The following is a 19655-nucleotide window of genomic DNA, read 5'->3' on the forward strand; positions in this document are numbered from 1 at the left end:
AATTTTTTTTCCTAGTATTCCCCAACCAAAAAAAGGGAAGGGGGGGGTCGGCGGTGGCCAGGCCCCTTAGGACTTCATCCGATTCCACCTACGAACGTGGCTATGTTACTCTTCACACTATTAAAAGGTTGAAACATTTCTTCATGTCTTTAATTCTTGTACATCTTTTCAACATAGGTTACTGATGCCTAAAATCTTCAATAATTTCTTTTAACAATAATTGAATTGATATAGTGTGAATGCGCTTCACGCTCGTGGTGATCCGAGTTCGAAATTATAATAAAATTCAAAAGAATGACTTGAAATTATAATAAAAGACAAAAAAAGATTGATGTTGAGTGGGAGAAGTTTTCCTCGCACTATATATGTATACAGTTGGCAAAATTTAATACGATTTCATTACCCGACACGAATAAATAGATATGCGTTATCAAATTTGACATGATTGTTAAATAGAGTGGGATTGAATCACTATGATTTTTTTCCGTGTCGGATTAGGATTAAAGTTCTTAATCAATTTACCTGACTAATGACACGATTATATTTTCTATTTTAAATTAATTTTTAAACTCTTATTATTCAAACTCAAATATAGGACACGGTCCTCTCTTTTTATTTTTTTTTTAAGAATGAGCTTATACACAATGTTTTATTTATAAAATTTTATATAGATTTAGTACTTTAATAGTGAAAGTGTGTAGAATATTGGTACACATGTATATTTTATGATATTGATATATAATATTATTTACATAATTAAAACTTTAATAATGTAACTATGTAATATTTGGTGCTATTAAACATATAGATATTAAACGAGTTATTAGATAACCTATGTATTTTTTATGTTCGAATTTGGGTCTTAATATTTTGATATAATTATTAAATGAATTATGTTTTAATAAATCTCACGACACGAACACGATCCAGTGACCTATTTTGCCAGCACTATTTGTGCGTACCGGCATTATAAAGACTTGCTCACATTAATTTGTCGATCACAAAAACGTTATTAATTTTTTCATGATGGAGCCCTTGTTCTGGTTCGCAGTTGCAACCATCTTCTTCATTGTTGCTCTTTTCAAATGGTACATTTTCAAGCCCATCAACAAAAACCTATTACCACCTTCTCCACCAAAGCTCCCAATCATTGGAAACCTCCACCAGATTGGCTCTCACCCTCATCGCTCACTTGATGCGCTAGCACAACGCTATGGCCCCCTCACGTTGCTTCACTTTGGCAAAGTTCGGGTTCTTGTTGTCTCCTCTGCTGATGCCGCCCGCCAGATCTTGAAAACCCATGATCTTATCTTTGCAAACCGACCAAAGCTAACACCACTTGAAAAACTCTTCTACGGTTCTAAAGACGTGGCGACGTCACCTTATGGTGAGTACTGGAGACAGATCAAAAGCATATGTGTGCTACATCTTTTAAGTAACAGACGGATTCATTCTTTCCGTAATGTTAGGGCAGAAGAGGTAGGCCTTTTGATAAAAAAAATTGAATCACTTGTTTCTTCTTCTTTGCCAGTCAATTTAAGTGAAGTGTTGTATACTCTAACGAACGATGTATTGTGTACGGTGGCTTTGGGAAGAAAGTATAGTGCTGGAGGGGAGGGTGTGAGTAAGTTTAGGAAGCTTTTGGGGGAGGCTATGGAGTTGATGGGTGGTTTCTATGTGGGAGATTACATTTCATGGCTTGGTTGGGTGTGTAATTTCAATGGCTTCAATGCCAAGCTTGAGAAAACGGCTAAGGGGATTGATGATTTTCTAGATGGAGTTGTTGAAGAGCACGAGAAGAGGATGAGTAATTGTGGGGAAGTTGAGGATGACCATCATCAGGACTTTGTAGATGTCTTGCTTGGGATTCAGAAAGAAAATACGCTTGGCTTTCCCATTGACAGAGTTAGCATAAAGGCCATTATCTTTGTACGTATAGCTCTTATTCCCTTTAATACCAATCGTTGCATATTGTTATTTTGTTGGCCTCTTGCAGTAAATACAAAGAGTTGCGACCGAGGAGTTATGTTATGCTAAGTTTTTAAAGATTTTTGTGTCAGGCGTAAATTCATAATAATGAATGATCGAGATATTATCATTTTTACATAACTATCTACTAACAAGGAACCACAAGTTTTTATTTTACTTGGCACAAGATTGAGAAAATGATCAAAGCCCCGTCGTTTGTCAAAATTAATAATTTTTCTTCTCATGTTTCAAAAGCTACCAAAATTTTCGTAAAAAAAGATTTAACTTTTTTTTTTCTGTTATATTTTTTAATAGATTTTGAATCGCAGAAATGAAAAATTGAAAATGATCAAGTTATTATTATTATTATTTTTTATCATTTTCCCTCACATAAGGTCAAATCACTGCGGAATCGAGTTCGTAAATTCTTATTCTTTTGTCATCCGTTATAGGAAAGCAAATTATATCACAAATATTACTCATATATTTATTTTTTTTTCAGCGGTAGAGTAACTAGGATTTTGCTTCAGCAGGGGCTATTGTGAAAAAATAGCAAGCTTGGTGAGACCATAACATAAAATCTACGGAAAAATATGCGAGCCCAACACAGCCTTATCTTTCTGAGAATTGTTCTTATGGGCCTCTACCCTAATTTTCAAATTATTTGGCACATGAGATAAAACTCTTTGGATTATTATTTATTTCTGATAAACAATACAATTTAAATTTTGGAACAAATTCCTTTTTTCTTTTTAATAGATTTGTTATTAATTTTTCCCCTTAATTTGTAGAATATGTTTGGGGCTGGCACAGACACCACATACACACTCCTAGAATGGGCAATGACGGAGCTCTTAAGGCACCCAAAGATAATGAAGGAAGTGCAAAATGAAATTAGAGAAATTGTTGGTGACAAATCAAACGTAACCGAGGATGATTTGGATAAATTCCATTACTTAAAAGCTGTGTTTAAAGAGACTCTACGCATTCATCCACCAATTCCGATATTACTTCCTCGGCAATCGACTCAGGATGTCAAAATAAATGGCTACGATATTCCTGAGGGAACACAAGTGTACATTAATTATGCGACAATCGCTAAAGACCGTGCTTCTTGGGATCAAGCTGACGAATTTCGGCCCGAGAGGTTCTTAGTAAATCCTTCAATCAATTTCCTAGGCAAAGATCTTCAGTTCATCCCGTTTGGAGCTGGTAGAAGAATTTGCCCTGGCATAGAGTTTACAATGAGAGTAAATGAGCTCGCATTAGCAAGTCTTTTAAACAAGTTTGATTGGTCACAGCCTTGCGAAGAGAGAGAGGAAGCTATGGACATCACTGAATCAACTGGTGCAACCAAACATAAGAAATCTCCTCTTATTGCATTGGCAACTCCATATTCCCGCTAAATTCTAAGTATGCAATATCTTTTACGGTTTATATATAAGAGAGCTAATAAGGCGAGTGTCGTTGCTCTGCATAATCAAAATTTCCATCTGTAATATCTCGTTATTTTGGACGTTAATTTTTCTTTTTAAAAAGTATTATTTTGTGGCTAGAATGAGTTTTGTTGTGAAAATTTTGACGTCAAAGGAGTAACAAATAATTATAAAAAAAAAAAGATGTGTAACTGTATAAAACCCCAAAAACTATACAGGAGAAAGTGTCATCCTCCTGAAGAAATAACTAGTAGCAAATCAAGTGTTAGCATGATTAAAACCTTTTCATTGTTCAAAGAGAATGCTCTGGTAATTTCCATCTAATTAATTTTTACAGGCTTTTCTTGTTAGGATTGCATAAGCATGGAGTAAAAGACTGCCCGGTCATGATTTCATGTCGTGTTTATTTTAAGGATCTTGTCGTATAGAAAAGTTCAATCACATACGTTGAACAATCGAAATATAATTACACAAAAAAAAGTAAAACTATTATGTGTGCTTGTGCAATCTTTTATATAAAGAACTTCATGGTCTGATTTATATTCAAAAGTTAGCTTTAGAATTGAGAGTTGTTCTGAGATCAATTCACAGCTGTTGTAGAATAATCTCTTCAACATCTTTCTGTCACATAAAATTTTGGTTGCAACTCGAAAACACAAATTAATCTCAATATTTTATGGTTTTTTTAGACTTGTTTTCTATTGTGCTCCTCTCATTTTATAGCTTAATTAAGTGAGCTGTTGTTGTCTAAATCTTTAAGGAAGAATTAGTACTCAAATTTTATATCTTAATTAAGTGAGCTGTTGGTTTCCTATTGTCGGAATCTTTAAGGAAGAATTAATAATTAATTTATCCGACCATGACTATCTAGAGCAATGTGGAGCAAAGTTACTGCTAAAGTGTGGTGAAAAAATCAGGCGAGCATTTATGAGGATGGAAAAGGTTATGAGGAACACTTGGTTAAAGTCATGGTTGGCACCACCGTTCTAGATGGGAGGTGCCAAACCATCCACATTTTCAACACGGAGCGCCATTTTTTGGTGGTGACATGTTGATTATAAAAATAATAATAATAAAATAATTATTATTTTAATTAACAGGAAGGGGAATGAAACCTATAAATAGAAGGCTTCATTCCCCCAATCGGCATTCAATTCTTCAGCTCATTTTCTTCTTCCTTATGGAGAAATAAAAGTTTTAAGAAACTCTTGAGTGATTAGTGATTTGAGAGTTTGGGTGTATTGAGATTTTGGACAGTGAGCTAAAATACTACAATACTTGTAACTCATTTTTCACTAGTAAATATTTTCTTTCTGTCTTCGCCCGTGAATGTAGATTAAAAGCCGAACCATATAATTTATGGTGTCCCTGTGTGATTCTATATCTCATTATTTCTCAATTTCACTTTAGTTGTGTGTCTGCTTCACCCAATCAATTTTCCAACAGTGGTATCAGAGCTATTGGTTGTATTTTTGGAGTTGGGATATTGTTCACGTGTACAACACTATTCGCGTATACGCACTGTTCACACATACGGTACTATTCACGTATACGACACTATTCATGTATACGTTATTGTTCATATATATGGTATTGTTCACGAGAAACGGTGAGAGCGATCCAAGAATTTTGTAGTGCAAAGAAGGGAATAGTGGTGTGAGTGGAGTAACTGTGTGGTTTTTGTACATGTCTAGGAAAGTTCTGTCATAAAGGCGATAAGAGCATAAAGAGTATGAATTTTAATTGGGACCGTTGTAACCCCTCCAGTCTTTCCTGGGAAATTTTCTGGTGTGCATTCTCACACATACTCACAACTATTTAAGGTGGTACACTAGTTATGTGTTGTATTTATCAATAAAATGTCGGCTAAGTATGAAATTGAGAAGTTCAACAAAATGAAGATGCGAGCAATTTTGAGGAAAAATAATTGCTTAGAAGCAATTAGGGAAAGACCTGCAGAAATCACTGATGACAAGTGGAATGAGATGGACGGCAACGCAATTGCTGATCTACACTTGGCATTTGCAGATGGGGTATTATTCAGTGTGGCAGAGAAAAAAGATAGTAAATGAAATATGAGATACTCTCACAAAATTGTACGAGGCCAAGTCGCTGCACAATAAGATTTTCTTAAAAATGAGACTTTATACTTTTCGAATGACGGAATCTACATATGTGACTGATCACATCAATATATTGAAGACTTTATTTTCACAACTCACAACGTTAGGTTATAAAATATAGGAAAATGAACGTGCATAGCTTCTACTTCAAAGTCTACCAGATTTGTATGATCAACTTATCATCAACTTGACGAACAACAATCCAGCGAACAGTTTAGTTTTCGATGATGTTGCAGCCTCTGTATTAAATGAAGAAAGCAAGCAGAAAAGTAAGGAAGACAAACAAGTAAGTTCGCAACAAGCAGAAGCGCTATCGGTGACGAAAGGGAGATCAACGGAACGTGACCCCAGTGGGAGTCACAGTCATGGTAGATTAAAATTCAGAAGTACGAAGAATGTTAAATGCTACAACTATAATAAGAAAGGACACGTCAAGAAAGAGTGTTAGACCAACCAGAAGAGAATAGAGGGTAAAGAACCTAAGTCATCAAATGCTTAGGGGTGTGTAGCAAATACCTCGGATGATGGCGAAATTATTTACAGTGAGACAACAACTGTTTCAGAAGGGAGAAAACGGCTATCCGACGTTTGGGTTATAGACTCATGAACTACCAGCACGTGAACTCTTGGAGAAAATGGTTCCACACATATGAACCTATCTCAGGGGGATCTGTATATATATGAAATATGATCATGCCTTGGAGATCGCTGGTATTTGTACAATCAAAATAAAAATGTTTGATGGTACAATTCGCACAATTGGGGAGGTACCACATGTCAACGGCCTGAAGAAAAATCTATTGTTTTTGGGACAAATAGATAGTCATGGGTGCAAAACTTATTTGAAAATGGGATCATAGAGGCGCACTTGTATTGATGAATGTAGAAAAGATCGATACTAATCTGTTCATACTTAAAAAGGAAACACTACAGAAAGCTAATGTGTGTGTCTCGTCAAATGGAAAAGAATCAACGATGATGTGGCACCTCAAACTCGGTCACATGTCAAAACAATGTTTGAAGATTCTCTCTGAACGAAAATTACTTTCGGGGCTCAAATCGGTAAACTTACCGTTTTGCGAGTATTATGTTACAAGTAAGCAGCATAGATTGAAGTTCAGCAAATCCACGGCTATAAGTAAATGCATTTTAAACTTGATTCATTCTGATGTTTAGGAATCGTCGGATATGTCCATGGGAGGTGCAAAGTACTTGGTGACGTTTATTAATGATTATTCCAGGAGATGCTAGGCGTATCCAATTAAGAAAAAGTTAGATGTGTTTTCAGTGTTCAAATAATACAAAACACAGGTAGAACTTGAATTTGGGAAGAGGATAAAGTGCTTGAGGACAGATAATGGTGGAGAGTACAAAGACGGTGAATTTATTGCTTTCTGTAAGAAAGAAGGTATTCAGAGACAGTTCACAGTTGCATACACTCCTCAATAAAATAGAGTGGCAGAGGGGATGAACATGACTCTTACAGAAAGAATAAGAGCTATGTTGAGAACTGCTGGTCTACCTAACTCATTCTGAGCAGAAGCAGCCAAAACTGTCTGTTATATATTAAATCGGTCGCCATTTAGGGCAATTGGGTTGAAGACTCTGATGAAAATGTGGACTGAAAAGTCAGCTGATTAATCTTACCTACATACATTTAAATGTTTTGTATACGTGATGTACAATGCCCAAGAAAGAATAAAGCAGGATCCAAAATTCAGAAGATGTATCTTCTTCGGATATGCTAATAGAGTAAATGAGTATTATCTGTGGGACCCCACTGCCCACAAGATCATCATCCGCAAAGATATTATCTTTATAGAAGATCAACTGCAAAGAAGAGATATGGATGATAACAATATAAAAGAAAAGTCAGAGACTGTGCCGGTATATATGGAAAATAATCCAGAAGATTCAGATTCTTCTGAAGCAGCACCTGAGTATGAGGAACAAGAACTAGTCGAGTCCGAGGCTCTAGAAGTTTGTCGGTCAACTTGTGAGAGACAATCGCTAGTGTGACACTCGGATTATGTCACAGAGATCAATGTTGCATACTGTCTTCTAACAGATGATGGAGAGCCATCAACTTTTCATGAAGCTTTAAACAGCTCAGATGTTGCTTTGTGGATGACAGTAATGCACGAAAAAATTGAGGCTCTACACAAGAACAAAACATGAGAACTTGTACTACTACCACATGGAAGAAAAGCCATTGGTAATAAATGGGTCTACAAGATCAAACGTGATGGTAATGATCAAATGGAGCGTTATCATGCAAGATTGATGGTGAAAGAATATGTTCAGAAAGAAGGTATTGAATACAACGAAATATTTTCTTCGGTGGTTCGGCTCACAACAGTCAGAATAGTCTTGGCGATATGTACTACATTTGATCTAGATCTAGAATAGTTAGATGTGAGAACTGCATTTCTTCATGGAGAACTTGAAGAAGAAATTTATATGCTCAAACCAGAAGATTTTGCTGAAAAAGGAAAGGAGAACTTGGTTTGCAGGTTGAACAAATCTTTATACGATCTCAAACAGGCGCCGATGTGTTGGTATAAGAGATGTGATTCATTCATCATGAACCTTGGATACAACAGACTCAGTTCAGACCATTGTGCATATTACAAGAGGTTTGAAGATAATGATTTTATCATTTTGCTGTTGTACGTAGATGACATATTGGTATAAGAGATATGATTCATTCATCATGAACATTGGATACAACAGACTCAGTTCAGATCATTGTGCATATTACAAGAGGTTTGAAGATAATGATTTTATCATTTTTCTGTTGTGCGTAGATGACATGTTGGTTACAGGCCCCAACAAAGATCGAGTCCAAGAATTGAAGGCATAATTGGCTAGGGAGTTTGAAATGAAGGACTTGGGACCAGTAAACAAGATTCTAGGTATGCAAATTCACCAAGACAGAAATAATAGGAGATTTGGGTTTCTTAGAAGAACTACTTGAAAATCTTGCGACGCTTCAACACGCACGATTGTAAGCCAATTTCTACCTCACTTCCTGTTAATTTCAAATTATCCTCAAGTATGTGTCCTAACAATGAAGCAGGAGGAAAAAGATGTCTCGAGTACCGTATGCATCAGCAGTGGGAAGTTGATGTTCGCTATGATATGTACTAGACCAGACATTGCACAAACAGTGAGAGTAGTCAGTCGATACATGGTAAATCCTGGTGGAGAGCATTAGATAGCTATAAAGAGGATTTTGCGATATATTAGAGAAACCTCAGATGTTGCATTATGTTATGGAGGATCAGAGTGTACTGTCAAGGGATATGTGGATTAAGATTTTGCAGTAGACCTTAATAAAAGAAAATCCACTACTGGCTATGTGTTTACACTTGTAAGAGGAGTTTTTAGCTAGGGTTCGAAACTGCAGACCGTTGTGGCTCTATCTACAACAGAAGCAGAGTACATGGCAGCTACACAAGCTTGTAAGGAAACTATTTGGATACAAAGGTTATTGGAGGAGCTCGGGTACAAATAACAGAAAATTCCTGTGTAGAGTGCCTTGCATATTGCAAGGAATCCAACTTTTCATTCCAGGACAAAACGCATAAGGGTACAATATCACTTCGTTCGAGAAGTTGGGGAAGATGGAAGTGTGGATTTATAGAAAATCCATACCAAAGAGAACCTAGCAGATGTTTTGACCAAACCAATCAATACAGATATATTTATCTGGAATAGATCCTCTTATGGCCTAGTAGAGACGTAAATAACATGATAATGGCTAAGCGGAAAGGATGATGTGGAGATTGATTGATCCTCAATCAAATCTCCAAGTGGGAGAATGTCAAAGTCATGATTGGCACCACCCTTCTAGATGGGTGGTGCCAAACCATCAACGTTTTCTACACGACCCACCATTTTTTAGTGGTGTCGTGTTGACTATAAAAATAATAAAAAATAATAATTATTATTTTAATTAAAAAAGAAGGGAAATGAGGCCTATAAATAAAAGGCTACATTCTCCCCTTCGGCATTCAATTCTTCAGTTCATTTTCTTCTTTCTTATAGAGAGATAAGAGTTTTAAGAAACTCTTGAGTGATTAGTGATTTGAGAGTTTGAGTGTATTGAGATTTTAAGCAGTGAGCTAAAATACTACAATACTTATAACTCTTTTTTCACTAGAAAGTATTTTCTTTTTGTCTTCGCCCGTGGATGTAGGTTAAAAGCCGAGCCACGTAATTTTTGTTGTCCCTGTGTGATTCTGTCTCATTATTTCTTAATTTCACTTTAGTTACATGTCTTCTTCACCCAATCAATTTCCCAACACACTACAAGTTACTTTAGCTTAAGCATGAAAAATTTATGGAGGTAACTTCACCTTTTTACCCTCAACTCAATCAAACCGAAGCCAAGGCCAAGGTTCTTCAAGTTTGGAACTTCTGCGTAGCTGCCGCTACTCCAAAAAATTAAATATGTTATTCATCACCACCATGTAATAATAATCTCTCTTCGTATTGAAGAAAGAATAATATTGATTAGTTTCAATTAATGACTATTTGAATAGTATGCTTATGGTTATCATTTTCGTGAAAACTTCAAATTTTATAAGAAGGTGAAACTATTTGCACCCTCAAATATGTATTTAATATTGTATACATTCGATATAATTGTTAAGGATAAGTTAACATAAGTAAATAAAGTATTATTACACTTGGACTCATCTAGGGAAGCCAACTTACTACTATCTTATTTTATAATAATGTTTTTATTTCTATTTAAACAGGAAAATTCACTAATGCACAAGATATGAAAGTCCATTTTTCAGCTAGTGGGGTAAAGCTGTCAATTGGAGCAAACCTTCAAGAATTCATCACGAAATTAAGAGATAACACGTATTGTTGCTATAATAAGCACCGATCTATAACAACAGACTGTTATGTAAGCGCGAAAAAAGCGCATTCCACACTCATTTTAAGATCACACCAGTGCTTGAGTATAAATCTTCAGTTAGAACCTATCCCTGATAGATTTTTAAAGAATCATAGTGTGTAACAAAAAGAAACACAATGTTGAAGAGTAAAAGTCATGTTTTAATACATAAATTAGCTATTTTAATTTGCAGAGGTTTCAAAAAATCAATTTGAATGTGAAAATTAAGGATCACTGTTATCTTAATTAGTTATTTTAATTTGCATAGGTTTCGAAAAATCAATTTGAATGTGAAAATTAAGGATAAATTTTTATTATAATTAGCTATTTTAATTTGCATAGGTTTTGAAAAATCAATTTGAATGTGAAAATTAAGGATCACTTTTATCTTTCAGCAATGTATTTTTTCAATTGTTCTAACATCAGGTATAAAATACACGATATTGAAAATCTATACTAAAGTAATAAAAATAAAATTTAAGAGTGCGTAAAGTGTCAATCTCGTATACATGAAAAAGAAAATTTAACACATGTAACATAATTTTATTACAACAGTACGAAAGTAATATAATGTGACCATGCTACCGAATATTATTTGTCGCTCAAGAATCATAACTACAAAAAATACCATAATTAAGCTAGTAAGCATATAATTTATCACTTAATGAACTCCATGACGCAAAAGTTACACACAAAACATTCATAATTGGCACCCTAAAATCCAGCTTTGCTTGCCAATGCCATCAATTCTTGTTTGGTTCGTTCCTTTCATCCTGAAGATTTCATTAACATAATTACATCCATCATGGAGGCTTCTCCGGCAGCTGATGAGCCTCAGGCACTACCATTGGCATTCTACTGATTATAATTATCTTTTCATTTTCTGGAATAGCCTCATAGCAATTCTTCAACAAACTCAAGCAATGCTCATGGCCCCAGTTATGAAGTATCGACTACAAAATATTATTATTGATTAACATTAGCTATTGATGACCTGTTATTATGCCCCAAGGTTATCTGATTGATCTTCAAGTAATTTTATTTAATAGGGCCATGAGTTTCAATCTTGGGGACTGATGGTTAAGAAATTAATTTGAACTTTGTCCAACACTCGAGCTTTTCGAAAATAAAAAAAATGCTTTATTATTACTTCCACAATTGTTTGATTTAAGCTTCTCAAGGGTAAAATAATATACTTTTCTTGATATAACTTAAAAAAAAAATTGACATAATGAAACAGATAAATTAACGTCAAGGATGTTTTGCAAAAATTTAAAAATATAGAAACTAAATAGATAATTGACACAAGGATTTAATCTAATTTAATCTCTTTTTTTCCAATTATAAATTATAAGAAGAAGAGAGAGAAAGAAATTAAATTTGATTCAATTCTAATATCTATATATCTATATATATCTATCTATCTATCTATCTATATATATATATAAAGTTGGGACTTGAGGAGGTGATGTGGCATCACCATTTCTCATCATCTCATATTCTCTATTATCTAATAAATTGGTTGAAATTAAAAAATAATTACATTACAAAATATTAAAATAGAAGATAATTATTATATTATAAATGATTACATGTCTTTTCCTCTTTCTATTTAAATTCAACAATATGTAAACATTAATAATAATTAATTATAAGTCTTGAAACATTCATTTATTTTATTATGCCAACAATTAAATTTTAGTGGCTTAAAATACATCAATTAATTAATATTAATATATGAAGGAAGGTTCCTTCATCTTCCCTCAACAATGCCATTAGAGCCTAATTTTAATGTCATAATCCCATATTTAATTATTCAATATTTTGTTTAGTGCATTTTGGCTTCTTCAAACTCCATAAACATTAAATATTTAAGCTTTGTAGCATCATTATTTCTCATCTTTTTATATTCTCTACTATCTAATATATTGGTTGAGATTAAAAAATAATTACATATATATATATATATATATATATATACCAGAAGGAAATAGGATCGAAGGATGGATGTGTTTTCAAAATACTTTATTATTAAAAACTCAAATTAAACAAATAATTGAATCGGCTTCGTCAGATTTTAAAAGAACTTACCGTTTCTTTATTAGATTGATTTGCTTTGAAAGCGGCTTGATCAAAATTTTAGATCTAAACTGGTACGTGGCGTTGTTTTACCGGATCGATGCAGAACTTAATCTGCCTTTGGACCCAGATCTGACTTAGGACAGATCAATAGTCCGCACGTTCTGGTTTCCAGCCGATATACCGGATTAGTGTGCTTTACCAGATATTATTAAGATTCTTTGATAGATCTGGAGATCTATTTTGCTTTGAAACGCGATTTGTCAATTTTAGAAGTGTCTTTACCAGATCTGAGTTAGGTTGATTTTAGCAAACCTAGCAACAGGGCTTTACAGAAATAAACATGCATTAAGGTTGGCTTCTAAAACATACACAGTACCAGATCCGGTTCCCGGAAATGGTGCTCTGAAGAAGGAGGGAGAAGAGAAGTTTACGACTGAGGATCGAGATCTGGTCTCTTTGCCTCAGAAGAATGTATATTTTATAAAGCAGATCTGATACAGATCAGTCTGCAAGCATGCTTTGTAAAAGAAAATGCTTTAAAATTAAATTGCAGAAATTTAAATGCTTTGAATTTAAATTACATGAATTGAAATTGCTTTATAAATAAAACTAGATCAGAGATCTAGACATACACTTTGCTTTGTTGCTGCTTTACAATTTTCAAATCTTTCCAGAAGGGAAGATTGAAAGACGGGAAGATTATTGAAGGTAAAGAACTAGTCTGATTACTCAAAGCTCTAGGATAGAACTATTGCGTAAACAAAAAATTTCTTTGAATCCTTCGTGCTTTAGAGAGAGTTTTAGAGAGAAGGAGGAGAAGAGAGAGAAATGAAAACTCAAAATAAAAACCCGTGAGGAGTCTAAGTCTTCCTCTTGGATTATATACAAAGGTTACAACGTGTACAGTATCATTTGTATTATTTACTGTAGCGGGTTTGTAAGTGCACAGTAACAAATGGAAAGGTGTACAGTTGAGCAGGGGCTTTAGTGTTGATGCCGAGCAGGAATGCTGAGCAGGAATCTTTGGATGCCGAGCAGGAATGCTGAGCAGGAATCTTTGTAAAACGGGTGAAGAGACATGTGCGCTCTCACTTGTGTCCAGAGGACCACCCGAGGAGAAAATAAGCAAAAATATAAAATACAAATGAGTAAGAAAATAAATTTACTTTTTTTTTTTTTTGAATAGTTACATGAACTATTTACAATGCTTTATTGGAGAGAAAATTCCGAAACAATCATCTTCGTTTTCATCTCCAAGAGAGACGGTTGGCTCATCATCATCATCGTCTTCATCTTCAGTGGAATCTGCAACTGAGGATTTGGATCTAGAAGCGAGGAGCTGTTCCATTGCTTTGAAGTACTCTTCTTCTGTTTTGGCACTTGCGAGGAGAGCTTGGGCTTTGGATTTTTGAGTGAGGAAAGTGCCTTGGGCTTTAATGTCTTTAATGGCTGGTTGTAGGTGGCCTTGAGCAGAAAGCCAGTTTTGGACAAGGTCGGTAGTTAATTTGGTCTGCTCGTCAAATTTTGACCACCATTTGACTCTAAAGGTTCTTTGGAGGATAAAATGGGAATCCTGTGTGTGATGTCGAAGACTCCACATCCAGACCCATGGGAGGAAGAAATTGGTACAAAAGCAGAGAAAAGGAGGAAATCTTTTCTCAGACTCAGTAGGTTTGTAGTTGGCTTTGAAAAGGTTTAGGCATTGTAGGGCATTTGGGGTAAGGATTTCAGAAGTTGGACCAAAATAATTCCACCAATGGTGAAACCAATTGGGAAGGCTCTGGACGGTTATTTTTGAATTAAAGAAAAATAACCAGGAATGGGATTTTTTAGGGTTTTGTATGAAGAAAGTGTTATACCAAGCCTGTTGGTAATCCCAGTAGGAGAAAGACCGACAGTGTGGTAAACGGGTCTCAAAATCAAGAGGGAAAGTTTTAAAATTGTGGAGCAGGTCACCCCACTGGTTAGGGCTCAAAACTTTTAAAATTGTGGCCGTAGAATAGGCCGGCTCAGAATGAGTTTTACTAAAAAAGAAATGTTTGAATTTTACTGAATCAGTAATTTCCAAAATGCTTTGATAGTAAGACTGGGGTTTCGTCAAATCCCATGGTTTGAAAAACCAGCCTTGGGGAAAAAACTTTGAAATGCTTTGAAAAGGATCGGAATGGTAAAATCCATCTTCCATTGAAATAACGTTTTGAAAATGGGCTTTATCAAACCAATCGGAGGTTTTCTTTGAAGGTGTTGGCTGAGAGAGCACAATTTGGGAGGATGAGCTCTCACCAGAAACAACTATGTTTTGGGAGGAAGGCTTTGAGATATCTTTAGAAGTTGGTTTTTCTTCCTCTTTAGGTTGGACTTGGGAAAGGCTTTGTAGAGCTATCATAAGCTCAGGTGACTTTGTAATGGAACTCATCCATTGCTTTACTTGGTCTTCAGAAGAAATGGATTTGTATTTGGCTTCATGCTCTTCAACCAATTCAATCCAAGATTTAATTGGCATGGCTGAGGAAAGGAGTTTTTCTTTAGAAGGGGTTGCTTGGGATGCTTTGGAAGGTTCTTGGGAAGCAGGAGCTTTCCCTTTGTCGCTTCTTTTCTTTGGAGCCATTACCTGTTTTGAAGAAATTCCCGAGTTAGAAAATCAGGAACAGAATTTTTATCACCTTTAATAAATTCTATATCAAAATCAAAAACACTGAGAATAGCTTGCCAACGTGCAAAAATCTGTTTTGATGCAATGTTTTGAACATCCTTTTCTAAAACATGTTTTGCAGCTTTGCAATCAATTCTAAGTAAAAATTTTTGATTTAACAAATCACTTTGGAATTTTGTAATGCATAAAACAATGGAAAGAATTTCTTTTTTGATAGTGGAATAGTTTTTCTGACAATCGTTCCAATGAGCAGAAACATATTGAACTATCTGTTCTTTATCATTATCTTTTTGCTTTAAAATACCTCCATATCCTAAATCTGATGCATCAGTTTCAACAATTTTAGGAAATGCAGGATTTGAAAGATGTAAACATGGAATGCTTTTAACAGTCTGCTTTATTAATCTAACGACTTTGGTATGCTCTTCTGACCATGCAACAGGGTTCTTTTTTAACCTATCATGCAAAGGTTTAGACATCCTATTGATGTTAGGGCAGAAATCAAGAACATAATTTAAACTACCAAGAAATCTTTGTAGTTGGGTTTTATCTAAAATTTTGTCTGGGAATTTGTCCGCAAACAAAAGAGATCTTTCAATAGGAGTAATGGTTCCTTTGGAAATATGATGACCAAGAAACCTGACTTTCGTTTGAAACATTGAAATCTTTGAACTGGAAAGAGCTAATCCAGCCTTTTTTGTAACAAGATAAAAAGTCTTTAGATGTTTGAAATGTTGATCAATGCTTTGAGAAAAAATTAAAACATCATCGATATAGACAATGCAAAACTCAGAGTAGGGATTGTAAATATCATTCATAATTCTTTGAAATTCTGAGGGTGCATTTTTCAAACCAAAGGGCATTACTGTCCACTCATATTGACCAAAAGGAACAGTAAATGCTGTTTTGTAACGGTCTTTAGGATGAATTTGAATTTGCCAAAATCCCGACTTCATATCAAATTTGGAAAAAATGAAGGCCGAGCAGAGTTTTTGAAGCAAGTCTTTTTTATTAGGTATCGGGTACCTAATCCATTTCAAAGCTTTATTTAAAGGTTTGTAATTTATCACAAGTCTAGGTACACCTCTTTCAATCTCGGAATTTTTATTAACATAAAAAGCAGCACAAGACCAAGGTGACCTGGATTTTACAATTAAACCTTTGGAAGCAAGATCTTTAATTTCTTCTTTACAATGTTGTTCCAAATCCGAATTCATTTGGATTGGACGAGCTTTAGTAGGTATTTGCTTTTCATCAAAAGAGCTTTCATAAGGCAAATCTACCAAATGTTGTTTTCTATTCCAAAAAGCACTTGGTAAATCAGCACAAATTTCTTTTTCAATAAGACTTTTGAAATCAGAAATTTTTCTTTGTACAAAATCATTTTGTAATTGATTCTCAATTCTCTGAAAATTTAAATCCTTTTGTAAGCAAAACAAATCATCTTGTTTAGACTTTACAATAGCATTGATTTTGTTTTGGTAAATCGAACAAGCTTTAACAATATTAAGGTTACGGGTCTTTGGTTTTTCAATAAATGGAAAAGCAAGTTCTTTGGATTTTGCTTTGAAATATATACCATCATAATTGATAGCATATGGGGTTATCAAATTTATAAAAGGTGTTCCTAAAATGATAGCATGGTGTATATCATTTGTAAGAACGAAAGAGGTTTTAAACTCAATTTTGTCATTATAAATAGATGCTTCAACTTTGGAAGTAACATTGAGCTTTGAATTATTTGCAGCAGAGAGTCTTTCTTTTGTTTTTTCACGAAATCTCTTAGGAACAATGTCCTCTCGGATGCAATTTAAATCAGCACCAGTATCAAATAGAGCAATGGCATCCATTGCAAAATCATCAGAAAAAATTAAAGTAATTTTAATCAAATATTTTCTGGTGGTGATTTGCTTTAAGACAAACAAAAAATCATTTGGGATTGACTCAATATTATCAACCTTTTGCTCAACATCATCATTTTCTGATTCAACCTCCTTATCGGAAGTATCTTGCAACTGTTTTTGTAAAAGAAGTTGAATAGTTGCAGAATCAGTTTTTTGTTTTTCTTTTAAATCCTTTATTTCAAGTTTAATATCCTTAATCTCCTTTTGAAGGTCTTGGATATTAGGAGCAGACTTCTTAGTTTTTCTTTTATCTAAAATCTCAGTTAAATCATAAGAATTCTTTTTGACAATAGGGATTTTAGAAGAAGAAGCTTCTGTATTGCTTGAATCCATAGTTTTTAAAAGCTTATCAAGATAATCCTTTTGAAGATTTGGATCCGAAATGTGCTTTACAAGTTCAAGGAAAATCTCTTGGTCTTTTGTCAAAACATTGATTTTCTTTAAATAAGAATTATCCGAATCAGAATCACTATTGCTAGATGCAGAGCTTTCTGAATCGAATAGTTCATCGACTTGGAGGGGGTCATCATTACCCGACCAGGAAGACTCAGAATCAGAAGACCCGACCAGAAGAGGGGCAATTTTGGAAAGGATTTCCTCCTCGAGGCCGAGCTCGTGGAGTCTCCTGTTCATTTTACAAAAACGTGCAGTATGACCTTTCATACCACATTTGAAACATGTAGCTTCTTTAAAATTGAACGGGGTTTTAGGTTTGGCTTTAAACTCTTTCTTTTTAGAGAAATTATGTTTCTTATAAGGCCTCGAAGGTTTCTTATAAGGGAGTTTTCTAAAATCATGAAAGGGTTTTCTATGGCTTTTAGACTTGTAATGTTTTTTGTAAGGTTTTGAAGGACACTTACCATTACAGTCTTTGGAAGTGGAAGCTTTAAAGGGGTCATAATTGAATTGCTTGCAGAACCCGCCTAATTCTTGCTTAGATTGCCTAAGCTCTTGTTTTAGACGTTTCTGAAGTTTCAAGTCTTGACAGATCTTTAAACCTTCTTTGTTGACAAAACTGACTAATTCACCATAAGTGAGTTTGTCATAAGGAATACGATTATCAAAAAGGGCTTTGATAGAATTTCTTACATTTTCTCCCAAAAGGGTAGGTAAACCTGCAAGGAATTTTTCCTTCCAAGTTACATGATTTGCATCATCCCTTAGGAAGAGTCTGGTAAAGAAAGTGGTTTTGTAGTCATTAAAATCACTAAGTTTCCTACACCTCAAATTGTGTAGTAACTCAGCGTTTTTGTCTCTAAGGTGAGAAGGATCACCTATGAAGTGGAGAGAAATAGTCAATATCAGGGTAGCCACAGCATCCTGAATTGGATTATTGAGGTCATCAAGAATGGGAGCACCATTCTCATCGATTTGGATGGCATTAAGGATGTCTAATTGCTGCAATTTGGTGAGAAAATGATCCCACCATCCTTTAAGTTGACCAGTAAAACCGGCAATTAGGATTTCTGCAATGGCTTTGTCAGAAGTTCTTGATTGGGTTTTATAAGCATTGGCTGCCATGGTCATTTGCTGCAATACACCTAAGATGTTGTACTCAGACATTCCATCTATATTCCACTCATAGACAGAGGATGCATTATATCGGGCTTGATTTAATGCACTGGGCCTGTTGTCTATAGTCAAATCAGGTGGAGACTTGGAAGTAGGGAGTGCCAATTCCCAATGAATTTTGTTGGCTTTAGAAATAGGCTCTTCAGTAAAGGCTTCTAGGTCAGAAGAGGCAATAGAAACCTGATCTTGGTCGAGTACTCCAATTCTACTCAACTGGGGAGTATCAATCCTGCTGGATTGAGGAGTATCGGGAGCTATTTGAACTTTACTAGATGAGGAAGAAGCAGCTTCTATCCTATCTAGTTGTTCTCTAATGGCTTTAGTAAAATCAGACTTTGATTCATGGACAAGCTTCTGACTAGTTTTCGAAACCTGAAAAGGTTTGAAATAGGTTCTTTCAGCTTCTTGTCAGAATCTGATTTTAGAGAAACATGTTTTAGACTAGGAGAAACAGATATGGTTGACTGTTGAAATTGGTTTTCCAATCTGGTCAACTGTTTTCCTATGGTATTTAAGTTAGTATTACAGAAATTGTTCTGTTGAATAATACTACTTAAATTGACATCAGAATCATTAGGCTTAGGAATTTTGTAGGGTGAAGCTCTGACCTCAACAGGAGGTTCACCATGATCTATGGTTATACTCCTAAGAGGGGGATGCTCAGAATCAACAGTTCTATTACTATCGAAGAGTTTCCACTCAGTGGTTTTCTTTCTGATAGTAATAGGGTTTGACTCTTTGAAAGGATAGGAAATGTTGTTTTGAGAAGAATATATTTCGAACCAATCAAAAAACAATATATGAACTTGATGAAGATTAACAAATTCATAGTAAGTTTGTTGGATTTCCTTCCTTTGATTTAAAAAATGTTTAAAAAACCATAGTCTTTTTTCTTTATTATCATCTGAATAAAAATCATTATGCAGCATGGTTATGTCTAATTCAAAATGCTTTTCAATGACATTTAAAACATTTTCTGTGACAGCAGAGAATTTAGGAGATGTT

At 34.7% G+C, this 19655-nt stretch overlaps 1 protein-coding gene across 1 annotated transcript; it reads left to right on the top strand.

Annotated features, from left to right (window-relative positions):
* The first annotated feature begins 1007 nt into the window (after nt 1-1007).
* Nucleotides 1008-3462, top strand: LOC18046843 (cytochrome P450 71A26). The gene is made up of 2 exons (XM_006443017.2): nt 1008-1929; nt 2760-3462. Exons 1-2 carry the CDS (start codon nt 1024-1026, stop codon nt 3372-3374), a joined length of 1521 nt encoding a protein of 506 aa, XP_006443080.2. The 5' UTR covers nt 1008-1023; the 3' UTR covers nt 3375-3462.
* Nucleotides 3463-19655: the final 16193 nt, after the last annotated feature.

Source organism: Citrus clementina, unplaced genomic scaffold (genome assembly GCF_000493195.1).
Source record: "Citrus clementina cultivar Clemenules unplaced genomic scaffold, Citrus_clementina_v1.0 scaffold_3, whole genome shotgun sequence".
NCBI lineage: Eukaryota > Viridiplantae > Streptophyta > Magnoliopsida > Sapindales > Rutaceae > Citrus > Citrus x clementina.

What these genes read in the sequence shown, in the direction of transcription:
- LOC18046843 (XM_006443017.2), top strand. Translation starts at nt 1,024, where the DNA reads ATGATGGAGCCCTTGTTCTGGTTCGCAGTTGCAACCATCTTCTTCATT. An exon ending in GCATAAAGGCCATTATCTTT is followed by an intron (nt 1,930 to 2,759) that starts GTACGTATAGCT and finishes CTTAATTTGTAG; the next exon opens with AATATGTTTGGGGCTGGCAC.